This window comes from Thermobia domestica, chromosome 5 (assembly GCF_964235325.1).
Source record: "Thermobia domestica chromosome 5, izTheDome1.hap1.1, whole genome shotgun sequence".
NCBI lineage: Eukaryota > Metazoa > Arthropoda > Insecta > Zygentoma > Lepismatidae > Thermobia > Thermobia domestica.
This window is the reverse complement of record NC_137458.1, coordinates 286,602,143-286,623,664: the sequence shown is the minus strand read 5'-3', so window position 1 is coordinate 286,623,664 and position 21,522 is coordinate 286,602,143. Positions and strand designations below refer to the sequence as shown.

The 21,522-nt window shown below is 36.0% G+C and overlaps 1 protein-coding gene across 1 annotated transcript in view; it reads right to left on the bottom strand.

Moving 5' to 3' along the window:
• Window positions 1–10,742: 10,742 nt before the first annotated feature.
• Window positions 10,743–21,522, bottom strand: part of LOC145685575 (uncharacterized) — a 53,072-nt gene continuing 42,292 nt past the window's right edge. The window contains exon 2 of the mRNA XM_081757964.1: window positions 10,743–11,135. Within this exon, the coding sequence (XP_081614090.1) occupies window positions 10,743–11,135 (393 nt within the window). The remainder of the gene's footprint in view (window positions 11,136–21,522) is intronic.

Genomic DNA, 21,522 nt, shown 5'->3' with positions numbered 1-21,522 from the left:
ATTTGTCTGATTGTGTAACGATGTGCAAAGTTGCAAGTTGTTTGCTATATCTGTAATTTTGACATGCAACGAAAAGTTCCTTTTGGCTCTGTGGCTAGCGTATGTGATTCTGAAGCGGGACAACTGGGTTTGATTCCCGATTGGAGATCGTATTGTTAGAATTGTGTGTTAATTTATTCAATCCTTTCTCATTTTGCCTTACTACTGAATTGGATGCTAATCCCAAATGCAATCCAATCTATTATTACAATGAAGGAAGAAGTGACATTTTCAGGTTCTATTCCGCCAAAAAAACTATCTGTAGTACAGGGTTACTAGGACATCCTCAATTCTATTGGAATAGCAATGTCGCTCACCCACTTGGGTAGTAATCGTTCGGAAGTCTTAGACACATAAAGATCTAAACTTACACTAAGAGTACGGCAATTGCACATAGAAGAAAAACAGAATGTCATACCTATCATACCTTTTAGTATTAAATTGTTACACCAATGTGGTAAGTTTAAAGTCTTATTTATTCAAAATCAAACAACGACACACAAATTCATTTAATTGTGCTTAAAATAAAAGAAATCTTTACATTCCAACATTTTTCTTAATTGTAATTGGTAACAATATTTCAATTAATAATAGAAAGTTAGAATTAATTACTGATACAATATAAAATTATATCTCTACTGGTACTGGCTTTTTAATTATGTACTCTAGATCACTTAATGCGTTCTTTACTACACCAGCTGTTCTTTCTTTAATACTTTCCATTGCGTAACATTCTTTAGGAAGTCTGTCTATGTCGTCAATTGCTTTCTTAACCTTTTCTTCGTACTCTTGGATATGTTTTATTGCAGCTGCAGCATCACTTTCACTTATTTCGTTCATATACCTTTTTATAACATCATAACTGGATGCAAGCTGAAACAATCCTTCCTCTCTATCGTTCCGTGTGGCTTCAGGAAAAAGTCGCAGAACTTTCACGAACAATTTCATGACGTTCTGGTACAAATTGTCCACACGAGCTCGTGATAGCAATTCATCACAGGAAATCTTGTTCTTTGGAATCACCTGATTGGAAGAAAGTTGTTACAATGAAGTACGTTGGATTTTTCATTTAAATTATAGGAAAGTTTTCGTCCATTTTATTTGAATTTATATTTATTGTTACTGTTGTTAAAAGTGTTATTCTGACTTCTGATAAAGAGAACATGTAATCCATTGATCGATGATGTACTATATAAATAACAAACTACTATCAATGATATATACATATTTAAGGAATAACGATTTTGGAAACTTGTCTAGCTACTAGAAAATAAAAAAGAAATGAAACCAATATTTCATAAACTTAATTGTGTTACTTTAATTAAATAATAGATCCACATATTCTTTATCCAGTAGATTCCAAAGATAATGACATTCACTCTATTAATCTTCTTTGTTGTGAGAAATAAATTCATTTATTTGTCGCTGTGGGTAACTTGTCAAAATTGGTATTTTGTTGGCATGATGTTTGTAAAATTATTTACATACCATTTGGATTGCTGGCATTAAGAATCTCTCAGCACAAATTGGATCACCTGGAGGAGGTCTTTCATTTCAAGTTTTGTTATTTTTCAGAAACTTCAAAGGATGGATGCAGGTTCTCCTAAATTGGTAGTAAGGAAAATGTGAGAGTATGGTGTGGACTCCGTCAGCGTCTACTGTATGTTCTGGAAAAGGAATAGTAAAATGCCAAGCATATTTTTCAGTGGGATATATTGGTCTGTTCCGAATAGATAGCGTTTCGCATGGGGAAAATTGCTTCCTAGATTTATATGTTATTTTAAACTATAACCGAGAGAAGTAGCTCAAGTGATAGAGCGTTGGCTTCGTATTCGAGACGTCGTGGGTTTAATTCCCGCTACCGACCATCCTGACTGGGATTTCCCAGGGTTTCGATCAATCCTACCACTCAAATGCCGGGATGGTACCTACTAAAACAGGCCCAAGCCGATAACTTCCCAATCCTTCTCATTGTTGTTGTTGTTGTTGTTGTTGTTGTTGTTAAATATCCAGTATAAAATGGCCTCTGAGCTGTATCTGGTAATTGTTAAATAAATAAATAAAGTAAATACTGCGAATAGCCTTGCTAAGGAAAGTGTGTAACATGACTGGAAGTTTGTCAACTGAAATTTGTTTGGTTGAATGAAGCTGTGTTTAACGTGATTTAATTTGCTGCTATTGCTGGATCACGTAGAAGGCCAACCATGTTCCTCCACGGTCCTTCTAAAATCTGGATTGGGACACAACATAATTACAATATACGGGTTCCTGCTCCAAACACACGCAAAACTTTAAAACAGCATATCATGATTCACAAAAAGACTTGATTATTAATAATGGTTGTTGGTGTACTGATTGGAAATATGATTTACTCACTACGGAATCAGATAACGTTTTCACCAGTGTGATAAAAGATTTGGGCGTATGAACGAATCTCAATTTCAGGGGAAAATAGTCAATTGAATACAGAAAGAGTGAAAACAGTGTTTATTTTCAATTTGAAGAACCGAATTGAATAAACTTAAAACTATGAAAATCTACAAGATGTTTAAAATTTGGCTTTAGCGCTCCTTCTATCATTTCCTTGAATATAGTTGAAACTTAGTAAGAAGAATACTTAGTACAAGCCATTAACTAACATATTTGAAAATTAACCGTGATTCTCTTTCACTGAGTTATAAATAGTTGAGGAATATCTCTCTTAGCATACCTTGAAAATATTAGTATATATTATTTAACATGCAAGTCAAGTTTATGTTATGAATATACGTGAAAAAATAAGAATAATGTTCAGAGAAAATATTGTTTAGTTTTCTGTTTTTGTTTTTGTTATTCTTTAGTCTATGTTTTTTTATAAATAATTAAATTTAAGGGAATAGAATGATGCGATGTTATAATTTTATATATTTACATATACATTTTTGGCCATTACTGTCATCTAAGACTTTAGGACAGTCAAGTATGAGGGGTAATATCCCTTAACAAGCACATTGTCCAGGAACAAGAGAACAGAGAAAGGAATGGGTAGGGAAAGAAATATTCTGGGATCTATATGATGGGAACCACGCTACATTTTCCTGATATGGAAGAAGAAAACCCAATAAATAAATCAAACTCACTCATAATACGACGAAAAGTCGAAATTAAGCTCCCCTCTCATTTTCCCCAAAGAAGCGAACAGCAATGAGGCAAAGAAAGCAGCTGTTTCACTCGCAAAATACCCAGGCATAAGTGCGTATCCTTCTCCTGGTATTGTGCAGATTGTGCCGTCGCAGGGCCTGCACCAAGCGGAGACTGGTTTCTGAGTCTGAGCCTAGTAGCTACGGTGAAAAAGCGCGTTTTGACGCCATAGTCAAGGGAGGAATTCGAAATGGAATTAAGCAATTCGGAACAAGCGTCCTGGTTTTCTCACATCTTGTGTTCTGTTGTTGGACGACAATGGAATACAACACTCTCAGCAACGGTAACGCAAAACCACATTGCAACTCTTGATTGAAAGCGCCTTGCCTATCCGCCATACAGTCCTGATCTCGCACCCAGTGACTTCCATCTGTTTCCGGCTTTGAAGAAGACTCTCGGGAGCAGGCGCTTTGGAAGCAATGCTTAAGTTACAGAAGTTGTTCGACGTTCCTTTCGTATGTAGAGCCCTGAAATTTTCCTGCAAGTGTTTCTGAATCTTATAGACTGGTATATCAAATGTCTCAATGTACGTGGTACTTACGTGGAAACATAAAGGTAGGTCCGATCTTTAATGTCACATGCTACTTTGGTCTTACATCCCTACCTCTGTACAGAGTCGCCTGCAGAAACTTATTTTTGTACTCCCTCACGTAGATGGCTTTAGAAAGCTATACACCGTTTTGGCCGAGTGTCCCAACCACGGATCGTACCTTGGACTGCTCACACTGCTCACAGCTCACGCTTACGCTAGCTTCTTTTGACACTAACCTTACGTTCTATCATTATTCAGTAATTAACGTATATTAGTTAATTCATTAACACTTCATTGGTAGAAAAAAGAGGGACTTTCCTTTCCAATGTAATTTTCCAACAGGAAAATAAACCTTGTAATACTTAATTATTATTTACCTCCAAAACATTGAAATGCGGCAAAGCACCATCTTCGCCCGAGACCTTCAATTTATTAAATACTTTGTAATGTCGATGTTTATGATTATGCATATCAGCATGTTAGCAGATTACCTGAATTATTGACAACTTACGAAACGTTGACTTCTTTATTTCAAATTCAGGACCTTTTAACGGAAAAGTGTCCATCATTATTATTACATAGCACATCGATAATAATTGATAATTGATAATAGATTATAGATTTTCATCGAAGAACACAATAAAGTTATGGAATAGAGCCAAGCCATAATTCAGAAAAGCAAAATCTTTGCTTTTGGTGATGAAAATAATTATTTATAACAGTTAATTGGCATATAAATATGAGCTGTACCGATGAAGTTCAGGTTTTGACTGGTCGATTCAATTCTATTCTTATCTTTACTGAGAAAGTAACTGATGCTTGTGATTGAATCGTTCCAAAATACTACACTATTTCGTGAAACTACTATGAAATGTGGACTTGAAGATGAAATCAGAAAAGTATTTTCTAAAGAAAACCTTAGGAATATCTTACTTGTCTTTTAAATTTTCATTTATGAAAGTTTTAAGTGGGTATCTAGTAGAATATAATACTTGTTAAGTTTGGTCCAATCATATAAAGTTTAGGTTTTAAAATGAGTTAATAAATTCAAACACAAAGTTGAAGATACTTTCTCAAGTGAAACTTAATTTGTATTCGTATATTTACAAAATAAACTATTATTATTAACATAGTTTTAGTACTTTGGATCTCAATTTCGTTAACTTTTTACCTGCGTTGATGTTGGCGAAAATGGTTTCTTACAAACGAAATTTAACTGTCTCACAATGTTTCTTTTTATCGGCAGAGACTGAACACAATTTTTGTTATGGGTTTTGCTCCAGAGTCAAAGTGAAGGATAGTTTGAAAGGTTTACCAAGTTAAATTTTGGAATAAAAGCAAAAGACATAGATCGGTTAAATTTAAGTTAAACTGTTTCTTAAATAGGAGTAAAGTGTATGCAGACGGATAACCACGTTTATTTCTTAGGGTTAAAATGAAACATGTCACGTAAATTTTTCCCTCTTAGCGAAATCAAATTATTGACTAATTAAAGCAACAAGTGGTTGGTAACTTAGGACAATTGCTTAGAGAGTACGTGCAAGAGTGCATATACTCATGGTATACGTTTATCCAGATAATTTGATTTAGATTTAGCTATGTGTATTACACACAAAGCGCACTACTCTTTACTGCCGCATCGACGATCTCAGGGCAATCCCAGGGGATGAATGTGGGGCATTCATTCCGGTCTATTTACTGTGGATTCTTTAGGATATACCTTCGATGTTCTCGGCTATGAGATTTGTTAGGATCACGTCTTTCACGAATCAATAATACAAATATGACTTTTTGCCAATTTATTTTTTCTTCGGAATCAAGCATAAGGGAAGAAATGCTTTCAGAAATGAGATTGGCGTAAAAACTGAGTAGGTAATCAGAAATCAATTACCTGAAAATAATGATCACAAGTGTCAGATTTGAAGGGCTGTTTAATTACAGCATTAGAGTACCTTTAAAATGAACTCAAATGTAAGTAAAATACCATCTTTTTTCTTTACAAAACAATCCATAGTTAACTGTTATTAACAACGCTGTAAGCTGTCAGAACGTTATTTACACTATAAAGTAGTTGCTAAAAGGAAATATAGAAGTCAAAAATGTTAAATAAGTACTCGAAACAGTTCATTCGGAGTCTCTTTCGCAACAGCAAAGTGGTGTACCGATCAATCAAGTCTTCCGTCATTTGTATCGATTCTCGGAGCATATTGTCTTGCAGCCGCATTTAGCACACTCCAAACAGATCTACGTCTTTTTTGTGCAACAAAGAGACCTGCTTTGAGAGCTGCCATCACGTCCGGATGCAAAGAATCAGTTACATCTGTTTACAAATATGAACTGTAAGTCACCGAGGTAGTGTACGTAGCCAAATGCAAAGAATCATGAAAGTATCTTGATAATACACTTTACGTACAATACAAAGTTTGCTTCACGTATAACTCGAACAAACGTGAACAAAGTAAACTCCATTGCTAAAATAGTATTCCAGGTTCGGAACTGAGGCTGCGTTTCACGGCGATTGCTGTTCCACATTTAGTCAACCAGTGAGTTATCTCCATCAGAAGACTCGATGTATGCTTTCCTTTGCAAAGCTGTAAAAACAGCAGCTGTGACTTCATCGGCGTAAAGAGACCTCTCGATATGTGCAGATCGAAGCGTGGATTCGACTTTGCCTTGAGTTGTAATTCCAACTCGAATTAAAATCTCCACTCACCCATTGTTTTCCACACGATGGCATAAAGTTTGCATGGCAGCTTGCTCGATGCCAAGCATTCATTTGTAGAAACTTCTTTTCTCCAATTGTACTGAACATACAATGGCTGCTCGAAAGCAAGAACTGATGTTTGCTTCTGATTGACATGTATTATGATTCATTACACAGTTCTCATAGAATCCAGAATCATGGCAGATAAATGAGACGATACGCGATAATGCCAAATACCGAATTAAATGCAGCAAATAGTAATCCACTCCTCTAGGTAAGCAAGTATGTCTGGCAGATCCACCCACCAAGTAAGCTTGGATCCCCTTAGCAAATAGTTGGGTATAGTATGAAGAATATTTGTACGAAGTGTGGCCTTTGAGTAGAGTTCACCCAACTTTACAGGAACCAGACAGCTGTTGTAGGAAGAGATCAAAAGGAAGGAAGAATAAGTAAAGAAGTAAGACAAGGTTGTGGACTTTCACCTCTCCTGATGAACGTCTATATGAAAAAGGCTCTGAAAGATAAAATGAAACGAAATCTTTAAGTTTAACGTCCTACGATTATGCCAGTTATGCTAAAGGAGACAGTGATAATGAGAAATGAGTGAACATGGTTGAATGAAGAAAGTGGGAGGAAACGGGAGAACCCCGAGAAAACCCACGAGCACGGTATTTGCCCACCACAAAATCCACACGGCGCGAGCTGGGATCGAACCAGGGACCCCAAGCACCGGAGGTGAACGCACTATCACTGAGCCACCGCGCCTCCACAAGGCTATGAAAGGATTATTTTGTAAAAACGAGAAAGATGTAAAAGTAAATGGTCAGGTTTTCAGCACAGTAAGGTTCGTTGATGACATAGTACTGATAGCGGAGAGCGAAAATTACTTGCAAGTATCACTTTCAAACTTGAAAGACCAACTGCAAAAACAAGCAAACTGAGGATAGATGAGAAGAAGAACAAAGTGTTGAAGTTCACAAGAGAAGGAAAGGGGGGCGAATGGGCAATCGTGTAACAAGAAGAAAGGAAAATCGAAGACGTTAAGATGTGTCCCTCTTTAGAAAGTCTAATATTCTCGGGCGGAAGGAGTGAAAAAGACATGAGTTCCAGAATAGCGCAGGCTAATGAAGCATTCAATAGGAAAAGAGAACTGCTAACATCAAAAAACGTATCGCTGGACTTTCCAAAACGATTTATTAAAACCCTGGGTTTGATCGTGGAGCTTTACGGATCAGAAACGTGGACATTGAGAAAATCTGAAATGTCCAAGTTGAAAGCATTTGAAACTGCTGTGCATATTATGGACTGGAAGGAAAATGATCGAAGATGTACTAAAGGAAACTAATGAATGAAGGCAGTTAAAGATAAGAGGAAAAAGAACAAACAGCATGCTTTTCCATCTTATTCGGCACTCTGAATGGATCACCGTGATACTAGAGATAAAGGTAGAAGGAAAGGCAGGAAGAGGAAGACCAAGCATAGAACATCTAGATGCAGTTATGAAGAAGAGATACCTTATCAAAGTATAAAACAGCTCACACAAGGCAGAGAAAAGTTCCGATTTTCCATGTTGCTCACCAACTTAAAGTTGAGATGAACAAGTATGTATATAATATATATATATATTACAGTATGCTCATTCTCCAATCATAACCTCGGTTTTCTGGGAACGAAAATGTATAATTACGGCAATTCTCATTTTATATGTATATGTATATGTATATGTATAATTTATTGACAGCATTTTTTTGTTATTCACTACCTTCTACACGCAAATCAGCATGAAACAAAGCAGCATATAAACATATAGCACAGAACTTACTGCTTCCTATTTAGATTTTTGAATATTAAAAGTATATAATAGCTTCTGCATATTTTGAGTACAAAACAACAACAAAAGTAATAAATAAAAAGTAAAGTTTAAAACTTTACTTCGCAATTTTTCATGTATTCGTTCCTTAATCTCATGCATGAGCGATATATGGGAAACTTTTAAAGGGGATTTCTTAAACTTTCTTTTTCTATGTGAGAAAGATAAATATTAATTATCCCTTGGTTAACAGAGGTTAGGATCATTCTGTGTTAATATATGGTTATTTTGAGAAAGGCAGGTAAACTGATTCCATTTTTTGTTTTACCAGAGGAAATATTATAACAACGAATTAAAAAGAAAACTTATTTTTAGTTCAAGAGTATACGAAACAAATCCACACACAATTGAAGAACTCAAGACCAGGATCCAGGATGTCACCAATAGCATTACAACACAAGAACTGACAAGGGTATATATAAATCTCCTCAATCGTGCTCACATGTGTGTTGAAGTGGGCGGAGGACACTTTCAGCACCTGCTGTGAAGGCTGCTGTTAGGGTGAGTAGTCATATTCAATATATTACATTTCATTTATGTGTTGTAGTTAATCATATTCAATACATTACATTTCATTTTATGAGTTCACTTTACGGGTTGGTTTTACGTGCCGCACCCTGTATAATAACGTTTTATAGGCATGATAATTTTGTGATAAGAATTTTGTTTTATGCATTATCACGTTATATGTTCTGATCTTTCCGTATCCTCCTGTCGTGAGTTCAATTCTCACATATACGGTATACATACTGCTGCTTTCATTTTTGACTCGCAGTTAGTTTTTGCAACTTTTTGAATTCAAACTTTTGTTTCTGAAGAGTTGTAAAAATACTGATCCAAGTATTGACTGATTTTAAGGAAATTCGTAAGAACAAATAGGTGCGATTGATATTCATGTCAAATTATTTCAAACTAAAGCAGAGAAATAACTTCTCCGTGGATAAGTGGTTAGCAAATTGGTTTGCGGCTCGGGATATCAGGTAAAATTTTGTTTGAGTGCTACGTAGAGCTATCATAAACGTCTTTCATAACCTTTGTTTTGTGAATCAGAGTGTCATTATCTTTTACTAACTGACCAATCTTCTATAAGAATTAAAGCTTAGGCCGGACCTGGATTTATGGCCGAAGAAAAAATTAGTAGTTGGCCTTAAGTAATCTAAGTTTAATATGTTAGGCCCCTTCCTATATCGAAAATATCTTTACTATAATTTTGGACAAAACTCGTCAGACTGTGCCTGAGAAAGAAACGTTTACAGAAGTACTTACGCAATAACTATGAACAGTGGCGTATTTACGATTTTGTTTCGGGGGGGGGCTTTGCTAACTTTCGGGGGGCTTTGCCTGAAAATTGAAAATTCTGCAAGATATTTCATATACTTTACTATAGTAAGTAAGATTTCGGGGGGGGGGGGGCTTAAGCCCGGAAGCCCCCCCCCTAAATACGCCACTGACTATGAATATAATGTTTTGAATGGAGATCAGCAGATGTAAGGTTGACACAATTTATTTTCCTGGCTTCATTTCAGTAATTTTCTGCTTTACCTAACCACATATATCTATTGATACATACACTTTCTTTTAGACAGAATGCAGCTCAAGATACATTTCTTGATGTCGTTTATGATAAATTGGACGATTTGATATTATGTTGAGAATAATTTGCCTTTTTGCGAAATCTCAGAACGTTAGGTTATATTAAAAACAAAATCACTAATTATAGAGATGTTCTCGGGAAATCAGTCAGGTGAAGTCCGACGATAGAACCGACGTTTCAAGAACTGACATCGTTCTGATCTTCAGGGCGCCCTGAAAACGAGAACGATATCAGTTCTTGGAAACGTCGGCTCTATCGCCTGACTTCACCTGACTGATTTCCCGAGAACATCTCTATTATATTCACCGCCGGAAAAGCTTCAATTCTTATTTCAAAATCACTAATTTCCCCACAAATATGATAATCAGTCTGAATATATCTTTTTTAGAAATGTACATCATTATTGAATAAAAACATGCAAAATGAATTTGGATAAAAGTACAAGAACTTAATATTGATCACCATATCTTTCTATTTTAAGATTTTTAAACAAACTTTTTCTTCCTAATAAAGTATTTGTCAATTAAAATAATGCATATTTTGTACCACATTTGCACTTGATATAAGTATTCAGATATTAATAAACTCTACAAAATAGTAATTTAAATTAAAAAGCATAAGTTAAATATAAATTCGTTAACGCTAGTTTGATAAATTCTAGGATTATTTATTTGGAATAAAATAACAACACATTCATACATTTTAAATGTACCTTGTCTAACATCAATTAAGTTCTCATAAATACCTTTACAGTTGTAAGAGTATTAATATAATGACATAAAGCATAAAATTGTTTACTGGCATAATATTAAATACATTTATTTTATTTCGCTTCTTCCTTATTAATTATTTTTACTAGTCCAAAGAACGCCTTATCAAGCACTTCTACTGATTTTTCATAAATTTCCTGTGCTGCTGCTATGTTGCTTTTGGAAACTTTGTCTAAAACGTCCATCATTTCTTTAATCTTTCCCTCGAACTTCTGAATATGTTTTTTGGCAGCTTCGCTATTACTTTCAGTTATGTTGCTGATATGTGGTTTTAAACGCCCATAAGTATCATCAAAAAGACCCAATGCTTCTTTTAAATCAACAGAAGAGACTGGAGATCCTAGATTGACTGTTTTCTCATATAATTTTTTGAAGTTGCTGTAGAAATTGTCTACCAGAGAAAGTGGTAGCAACTCATCGCAGTAAATCTTGTTATACGAAATGACCTGCATAAAAGAAACTTAATGTTATAAAATATGTCAGTGTTATAACAGACAAAAAAACCTTTTCTCTGTTCATTTTTATATTTCTGAAAAGAAATATCAATTTTACTATATGAATAAGAAAAATCACTGTCAATTGGTTGATCAATTATATGATATTACTATACGTACATTTTTTGGAATTAAAAGTACTAAAATTAAATATGCACATCTACAATTTTATTCTTTACAATGAATCTAATAGATCGTACGTTCACCCTTACAAACAAAAGTGTCCACTACAAATTTACGTGTTGCTTTATTCAAGGACCCGGAAGTAGTTACTTCATTTAAATGTTGTATTCCAAACTTTGTTATAATGCAGAAGATTTATTTTCTTTGGTTAGTATAGTTGACTTAGTAGACTGAGTAATTCATTCTCGCCTTACTAATATAAAAATGTCTGTGTGACATAGATGTGATCATGTTGATGGCAAGGAGAATCTTTATTAACTGGAGTGCCCATAACCAAGGGCTAAAAAGTTCCAAATTTTGAATTCTGTTCCCATTTCAAAAGGACCCCGCACTTTTCTTATGGAAAGTGGCTTTCGGCTAATGTTGTTGAAACTTCGCTGGTTGATAGTTCTTAACATGTGGATCAAAAGTCTCAATGGGCACAAAGACCGAAATCCACTCCTTCCCCCCCAAAAACCGCCTCCAAGTAGCTGGGGGGATTGAACTGATTTCAGCATGTAAAACAATTTGTTGTTTTAATCAACTCAACAAGGACCTCAAACAACCACATGTTAGACTATCAAACTACCCCACTTGACACAGCCCTTTTCCCCCACATATCCCCCCCGCGAATTACCTTACGGATGTTCCATATTACTGTAGTTTATAGTTGCGCGTATCTGTTGAAATACCTACAGTTAGGCATGGGCGCGAGACCAAACGAGACGAGAACTGAAACAAGTCTCGTCTCGTCTCGCAAAATCAAAAGCTGTTCTCGTCTCGCGTCTCGTCTCGTCTCGCAGACCTAAGTTCTCGTCTCGCGTCTCGCAAAATTTTGGAAGTCTCGTCTCGCGGTCTCGCGCAAGACTTCTCGCGTTGGTCTCGCGGTCTCGCAAATCAATACTGGAATAATGTAGTCTTCATTCGACCCTTTTGAAATAATGTATACTCAAAGTTTACATAGTTTTGTTTCATAGTTGCATTGTTACACAATGCTTATCCATTCATTCCGATTCACAATGCATGATTTTACACCCCACATTCTCGGTATTAAAAATGCCAGTTTTCTGTAGTCTCTGTCTATATAAAGTATGAATGAAATCGGCATGTTACATTTGAGTAATCTTACTTGCAAGATAAAACTTTCAAATAACTTGGTAAGAACGGTAACTCAAATAGCCGTGTTTATAGTAAACATGCAGCGTTAGTAATATATATTTCACAACTTAAATGCACTTTCATCTAAACATTTTCTTAACAATTGAGAGTTAAGAGATTAATCTTTAATAACTACAAGAAAGACTACAATGAGCTTAAATAAAAATTTATTCAGATCATGTGTGTTTTTTAGACAAATACCCTTCCATCACAAAAACAGAATTTCATTAGCACAACTTATACTCAATACAAACAGTCTTTCGCAAACTAAGGAACCTAATGAAATTCACGCAACGAACCAAGCTCATCTGAAATAATATTTCAAACTGTTTGCAATCTGAAACACTAGTTTTTTTCCTCAAAATCAAAACAAAACCATAGAAAAGTAGTGGAGTACCGACAGCATTTTTCTCGCCAGTGACGATGCCAGCTTTAAGTTCTTAGGAGGGCAGATACATTTTCAGGGGGGCGGCTATTTGCCATGCCAAATATGACATATTTATTAGGTTTGACTTATTTTACATTACATTGTGTAATTTCGTTGCTGTTTTTATATTAGACCGATATGATTATAACTTAAACTTATTTCAGGTAAAGTTTGTAACTAACAAATAAGTAACGTCTGCATATGAAATATTTTTCAATGAAACTTTTGAAATCCAAACATAAATTGAATTACTTTCGCGTATGCTAAGAGTAACACATTCGTCCAGTACTATATGCTACGCAACTCTCTCTCTCTCTCTCTCTCTCTCTCTATATATATATATATATATATATATATATATATATATATATATATATATATATATATATATATATATAGGGAGAGAGAGAGAGAATTTACGAGGAGTTGCTGAAAATATCCTAGTCCAATCCAGAAGGAGTGTAGGTACTAGGTAGAAAAATGAAGCCGCAGTTTAGAAAAACATATCTCTGTATGTACAAATACAAATTTGCATATTAATAATGAAATTCCTATTGTTTCTCAGGCTTCTGAAGTGATTATGTGTGCCCAAACAGATAATTTCACGAACATTCAGATCCTAACTGTTATACCATTTTTATTCCACCAAGGAAAGTCACCGAAGTAAATTAATTAGGAAATCAGTACCACCAAGGGTCTCTCCTCCGTTATATACAGTGGTGAAGAAGTAAGTGGCTTAGTATGAACGTGGTGATTTCTCAACAAATTATGTTTTACATCCAGGATGATTAAAAGCAATGACTCTTTCCGAAATCATGGATGCAATATGTGACATTGTTCTTGAAAATTGCAGTATTTCAGTCAGTGGTGGATATAGCCCTGGGCCGGAGGGCCTAGGCCACCCCAATTTTTGAGTGACAAAAATAATTTAAGCTATTGTTTATATAGTTTTTAAAGTGTATAGTAAACTCACGATATACATATTATAGTCTGAGGTCTGGCTGCACCCCGCTTTCTCAGTTTTTACCTTCTCAGCAAAACTTGTGTCAGAGATTCTGGGCATTTCTTTGGAACTCGTCGGTAGCATAATTCAGAATGGCTTGGGTATGCTGAAGTTCTCGACATAATGGGTTCCCAAAATATTTGTCAGGAGAATAAAAGAGTGACGGCATTAAGAGAAATCTTCTTTCAATTTGACCGTAATGCTGATCAATTTCGCTCACGAATAGTAACCATAGATGAAATATGGTTGTACCACTATGATCCTGAATCGAAACAACAGTCAATGGAGTAGTAGCGCACATTTCTCCAACGCTCCAAGAAGTTCAAGACACAGAAGTAGGTTGAGAAACTGTTTGCAACATTCTTCTGGGATAAGTATGAAGTCGTACTCATAGACTACCTCCGCAATGGTCAAATAATTAATCCAGAATCTCTACATTACTTACAAAAATGAAAGAAAAATTAAAATTTCAACGCACTGGAAAATGAAAAGAAAGGAATTCTGTTTTTTTTTTTTTTCAGGAGAATACATCTGTCCATCAAGCCCCTGCGAACACAACTGACATTGCATAATCTAGGATTTCAATGTCTAGATCATCATTATTATTCCGCAGATTTAGCTCCGTCTAACTATTACGTATACTTATTTCCCAAACTTAAATAACACTTGAAAGAACGCAATTTTAGATCTGATAGGGATAGTGCTACGAACAGTGGTGCGAGGAAATCTTCAAATTTTTTAACTTTTCTGCAAAAACTAGAGCAGTGTACAAGGTAGTATATTGACTTTCGGGGAAAGTGTAGAAGAAGTAAAACTTTACCATTCCACGTGCACTCCTTCTGGGTTGGGCTACGAATTTTTCAGCAGCTCCTACTCAATATGGTAGACGTCACGTCAGTACTTTGAAACAAAATAAGTAAGGGAGCACTAGTATAAACCAATTACTAACTAAAGATCAGCACCCTGACAATACGTTTTATTTGGAATCAATTTAATTCCATAAATTTATTATTATCATTTGCAGGAAGGGAAAACACAACTCATTTTATCCCCTTCAAAAAATTAAGCCCTGGTAGTTGTAAACTAAGGTGTTATAAGCACATCCTTTGAATATTGAAAGCTGTGAATAATGTTTCAGAAAAAATAAGTATAGAACCTTTAAATAACACAAAATATGAAACAGAAAACTTCAAACCTGGATAAATACAAATAAGTTACGTAACTGGTTTTACCTTTCTTTTGTTTCCAATCGAAGTTGATCCAATGAGAAGAAAACAAGTCGACCAAATCTACTATTGCTCGCTAGGCACAATAATTAAAAATCATAAGAAGTATAACTAAAATTTACCTTAAAAGGCGCTAAATTAGAAAACAGAAATACTCAGCCGCTCAAAGAAGAAAGCTTGAGGACTTATCTACCACATAGTAAATGCATGGAAAGTACAGTAGACTACAATTTGACAATGAGATTGGTTATGATACTGATATAAAATACTACATGTAGAATGTTTAAAGATTGTAGGAATCTTGGGAAGGGGCAGTCTAGGTAGCAGTAAGGGGGCAGAAGTAGCTACTAGGGGGTGCTCGCCCCCTTGCCCCCCTCTGGCGTCGTCACTGTTTCTCCCCCTCCTTTTCTGACGAATAAAAGCTAAGCAGATATCAGTTCTGGTTTTGGTGAGAGGATCCGTCTTGCAGCCATAAATCCATTTATCCTAAATTTATGTTTACGGAAAGAAACAACTGCTTTATTTTGACTAAAAAATTTTCCTTCTTAGACAAGCCAATAGGCCCTTTTTCTGCCTTCATAAAACAAGTTACCGTAAGAAAACAATTTGGTGGGCAGGGGGAACAATATATATAATGCATTGAAAATAGGAAGAAGAAAGTCAGAGTGTCAGAGACAGACAGAAACAGAGAGAGAGAGAGAGAAGATATGGTATCCTCTGACCGAAGCCTCGAATTTCTGCACTGAAGGAAAAATCAAAGCGAGCCGTATATTTTTGAACTAGGATATTTTTACCGAGGGTGCAATAACAGAAGACCGGAAACCGCAGCCGCGAATATGCAATGTTACCTAAGTTCATTGTTTCGACAAAATTTTCCGAAAAGACAGCTTCCAAATATGTCCTCAATAAAGAAATAAAAAAAATGCATTGTACTGGTGTTTGCTATCCTGCTTTTATGATTTGTCAAGATGTTGTCTCATCATCAGAAGGAGGGTGGATACACAAGACAAAACGTGTCGTTTTTTCCCCTATTTTCCTCCCCCTCCTCAAGAACTTTATGACCAAAGATCTTGGCTCACGACTCCAAAGAGAAAATAAAGAAAACAGTGTAGATAATGGAAGAATCTATTTTATTACATTTTGGGAAAGTAATGACAAAGAAAAATTAACACAATCTTTATTTCTTAAATCTTTTGTCATGAGGAAATCTCCTAAAGTAACTAGATTTTGACTAACCTTGTTAACTTAAACCTATCATGAAATCAGTAATTGTGACAACCTGACCAAACCATTTCAAGAAACAAGAACAGCTAACTAAGCAACTATCAGTGTTGCCGAAAAGTCACAATACTTACTCCGTTAACTAGATACTTTAAAACTACCAAAATAACAGTAAAACATTAAAAAAATCAATACAAATTTCATAATACAAAGGAAAATTGTATTTTTTTTTATTTCCACTAGTCGACATAATTTATAGTAAATGTTCAAATAAATGCTAGCCCAAAAGTTTAGAAATAAACTATTAGTTACTGACTTGCCTTCGTCTGCGATTGTCTCTACGATTTCAGGTGATGATGTGTGGAAGGGATGTTTCGATGAGAACCATGCACTTCTAAGGTATCAATTTTGTAGAACATTAACATCTTTAGGGAGTTCATAATTATGACAGCATTGTTCCTTACTGCAAAGTACAGCACGAACGCACAATATTGATTTACCTTTTCTGGACCCATTCTGTTCGAGGGTTGGGGACGAGCAAGTTCAAAAAAATTTTCTTTAAATTTGGCTTCACTCGAAATAAAAATATTTTATATCCACTCGAGAACTCGACTCAAAAAATCTCCAATTCGACTCGATATTTGCTCTAGTTTCGAGTAGTGTCGGTTCCAAACAAGTTTAATTCTATAGTATTAGAATTTTTTATATTAACTAGTGATGCTCACGAGATGCGACAAGAGGAAAAATTAGTCTATCTTGAGACGTCGTTAATGTATTATCTCGAAACAAATGTGAACTGTTTCTTGAATATCACCAGTCCTGGTCACGAGGCGAGACAGATTTGATTTTGTCTCTCCCAGTCTCTATCTCTCGCCTCAAAAACAAGATTAAACAAAACAAAATACGGAAATTTAGCTGTTTGTTTAGGCTAATAGTAAACCTTTTCACTTTCGGTATGACCAGGCCTGAATTCAGTTCATTTTTGGTGTTTATTTAGCGTGGTAATGGTACAGGAGGAGTTATATAAAGAATAAATACGCGAAATCAGTGGACAATTTACTGAAGATATTTTCATCGAAACAATTGTTGTTGTTCTCCTTCTTTTGCGAAAGCTTCATCCTCAACCATATAATTGTCTACACGTTCAGCCAAATCTTTATCGAATTCATCGTTTGAACCGTCTGAATTCTTGTCAGCTTGTCAGAATTTTTCTCGAAACTGTTTTCGTATTGAAAACATGGATGATAAGTTCCAAAGGCTTTTGGCAACAACAGATCCTTTCATTTCTTCTTTGGGCAAATCATTTCATAAGAAAATGAAGAATTTGTCATCTGAAGCTGTAAACCTTTTAATTATTTCCAACACGGAAGCTGACAAAAATTTAGACGACTCAAACAAAGGTGATGAAGGGAATAACTTCCGTGGAGATTCGGCTGAACATGTAGACAATACCTATAGAGTTATTCCATGTGGAAACGACAAATTATGCCAAAATCTTCGCGCGGTCGCATTCGAGATTTGAGTGTTTATCAATATGTGATAGGAAGGAAAATGGAATGGTTTGTAATGCACGCCATTCATGTTGAAGATACGACCATAGTTGAATCTTAAGTTACAGGGTGTCCGAGAAGTCCTTCCCTGATTACAGAAATTGATAACTCAGGCTAGAAATAAGATAGAAATATGAAACTGGTGTTGAATTGTTTACAAACTATAAAAGTTTTTGTCTGTGTTAGGTTTGTTCTGTTTTACCAAGTCTCAATTTTGTTTGTTTTAGGTTTGTAGTACGTAAGAAGCCCAAGAAGCCATGCCAACCAACCAGGAGAAGGCACAGTGTGTTCTGTGGTACTATGAGACACGATCACCAACCACGGTGCAGAGACAGTTCCAGACAACATTTGGGAGGACTCCACCTGATGTCAAGAGCATTAAAGCCTGGTATGAGAAGTTCAAAAACACAGGGTCGGTTGCTGACCTTCCGAGGTCTGGTCGACCAAGAACCTCAGCAGACACGGTGGAGGCTGTGCGGCAGTCTTTTCTGAGAAGTCCTAAGAAATCGGTGCGCAGGGCCTCACGTGAATTACAGATGCCAAAAAGCTCTATCCATGACATTTTACACAAACGTCATGGTACCAAGACGGTGCACCACCTCATTGGGGTTTGGACGTCCGTGCCTACCTCGATAGGACATTTCCTGGGGGATGGATTGGTCGTGATGGACCAACAGCTTGGCCTCCACGCTCTCCTGACATAACCCCATTAGACTTCTTTTTATGGGGTTATGTCAAGGATGAGGTCTACCGAACACGTGTACCAGATCTTGAAACCCTGCAGCAACGAATAACCGCAGTCGTTGCATCGATACCTCCAGTGATGTTGGCTAATGTGTGGATGGAAATTGAATATCGCCTAGATGTGCTACGTGCTACCAAGGGTGCTCATGTGGAAGTGTACTGATGTGACCAAAACTTTTATAGTTTGTAAACAATTCAACACCAGTTTCATATTTCTATCTTATTTCTAGCCTGAGTTATCAATTTCTGTAATCAGGGAAGGACTTCTCGGACACCCTGTATGTTCATTTTCTTGGAGCTCTATCGAAAATGAAATAAATAAATAAATAAATTCAAAATTGCACTGTAGGTATGTGGACAGTCCTTTTTTCTTTTTTTTTTTTACCACGTAGTAGTGACGACGCAAATACACATTTTGGGTTACGAAATATTTGGATCTTTTTAGTCCAAGTCGATGAATTAAACCAAAATTATATTTTCGGAAGAAATATTGAAAAATTTGTTGTTTCAAAGGGAACGCAATTTTGAGAGAATAATAAGTATCATCATCTGTACTTTCTATAGAAAAAATCATCTTTTGTGTTTCTAATTCCTATTAGTGCTAGTGGTATATAGTGCATAGAGAACGGATGCTGAGCTATGCCCCCTCTAACTTCTTATCGGAAATGACTAAAACACTCAAATTTGTGTTTCTGAGCCTCACTAAAGTATCTGTTTTCATGTTGTCACTTTATATTGTTGTTGTTGCTCCAAAATTCAAAAAAAAAAAAAAAAAAAAGAAGAAGAAGAAGAAAGAAAGAAAGAAAGAAAGAAAGAAAGAAAGAAAGAAAAGAAAGCAATACATATCAATCTGTAAAACAGATGTGACCATTACAGCCTTTTGAAGCTCCAACGCTACATCAAGATTGTTGTGTTGTCTGCATTCCAGGGTCTGAAACCGCTACAAACAAAATCAAATTTTGCAAACAATTACAAACAATCGTGAACTCAGTCTACTAAAAGGAGTGAAAACAGAAAAGCACGACTCTCGTTTGTGATTGCATTCCTTTCTACACCCGGACTTTGTTTACAAGAATGTTTTTGTGGAATTTTACAGCTGCTAAGAAACGTGAAGCCACGTAAACACATGCCGGGACAGAAGTAAGTTGAAATACAAATTGAAATTTTCACCACTTGTGGAGGAAGCATATTTCTTGCTGGAATCAAAATATTGTTAGTATTCCACTGTGCGTTTTTGTTCCACACGGTTTAGAACTTTATATATATATTTCTGGTTATTATCATTCACATAACCGACCGTCTTGCTCGATTTTTCGTTTTCAGGTGGAATGACTCTATATGGTTGAGGACTAAGCTTTCGATAAATAAGGGGGAGAAGAACAATTGTTTAACTGAAAAATTAAATGACTTCATTAAGTTATATTTTAATTAATAAATGACTGGTAGATTGACTCTGTCCTAGCTACTGAAGTAGACAAAGTATCTTTCCCTCTCGAATCTCAAACTTTTTCAGACGCAGTCCGCTATATGGATCCGCAATTTCGAATTTTTAAATTTTAATGTCAAATTAGTAAGTTTGTAATCAATAAAGTCAAATGCACCAATGTACCAAGTCCAGTTCGCCAATTTTACTTTTTTCCAAATTTGGTCCTCCATTTTTTTTAACTTGATGTCAAATTGATAATTAACAAGATCAAAAGCCTCATTATAGCACTTTTTGTCCATTTTTACTGATTTTGAATTATGACCACGTTTCAAGCATTTCATCCATAGTTTATCGATCTCTGTGCGTCGCCCTTTTGGACCGTCGCTCTCCTTGCTGTCGCTTTCTTTGTGCGTCGCCTTTTGACCCGTCGATCTCTTGGCTAACGCTCTCCTGGTCGTCCTCTTTTGCCATCACTCTCTTTGCTGGGGCACTACCGTCGGTACGCCCATGTTTATTACAAAACTCGATCCTGACATTATTAACTATCTTCTTTTCAATATGTATGATGGTACTTGCAAAAGAATATCATATCAATATCACAAATGTAAATTATGCGAGACCGCGAGAAGTCTCGCGAGACTTCTCGCGCGAGACTTGCTGAATTCTCGTCTCGCGTTCTCGTCTCGCAAAATATATCAGGTCTCGTCTCGCGTTCTCGTCTCGCAAAATATTATAAGTCTCGTCTCGCGTTCTCGTCTCGTTTGCGAGACGAGACGAGACGAGACTTCTCGCGTTCTCGCGTCTCGCGCCCATGCCTACCTACAGTTTTGGTCTCACCGACGATATAATGGGTTTCACGTATCGCTGATTACGAATCTGAGGTGAGAGTTCTAGAATTCAAGATGGAGGATCAATATGGCGGATCAAAAACACGAAACTCCTGAATGTAGCCACAAATAGCTGTTTACTAGGGTATTTTGGGTCGTTGGTTACGAATCTGAGGTCAAAATTCTTGAATTCAAGATTGCAGATCCAATATGGTGGATAAAAACGTCGAAGCCACAAATCGTAGTAGACTAGAGTGTTTTTAGATCTCTGTTTAAGTACGCAAAGTTCCTTGATACTTCAGCCACCATGTAGAATTATTCTGCACCTTTGCCCTTTACCAAAACCCACCACAGATATCTTAATGCTGAACGGTGTTAAAATAATTCATCAATTATCTGTTCATTATTTTCATCATTTCGGTTTGCAGCATCTAATGTGGTACTTAGCAATGAGTCATCGGGATATCTAATATTCTGTAAATGTCGTGCATGGCCTAAATACCACAAGACACTTGCTACGTGCGCACATGTACCTAACGTACGAGCACCGCTTTGACATGTACAGTAGTAACCTTGAATACCATTTTGATCATAA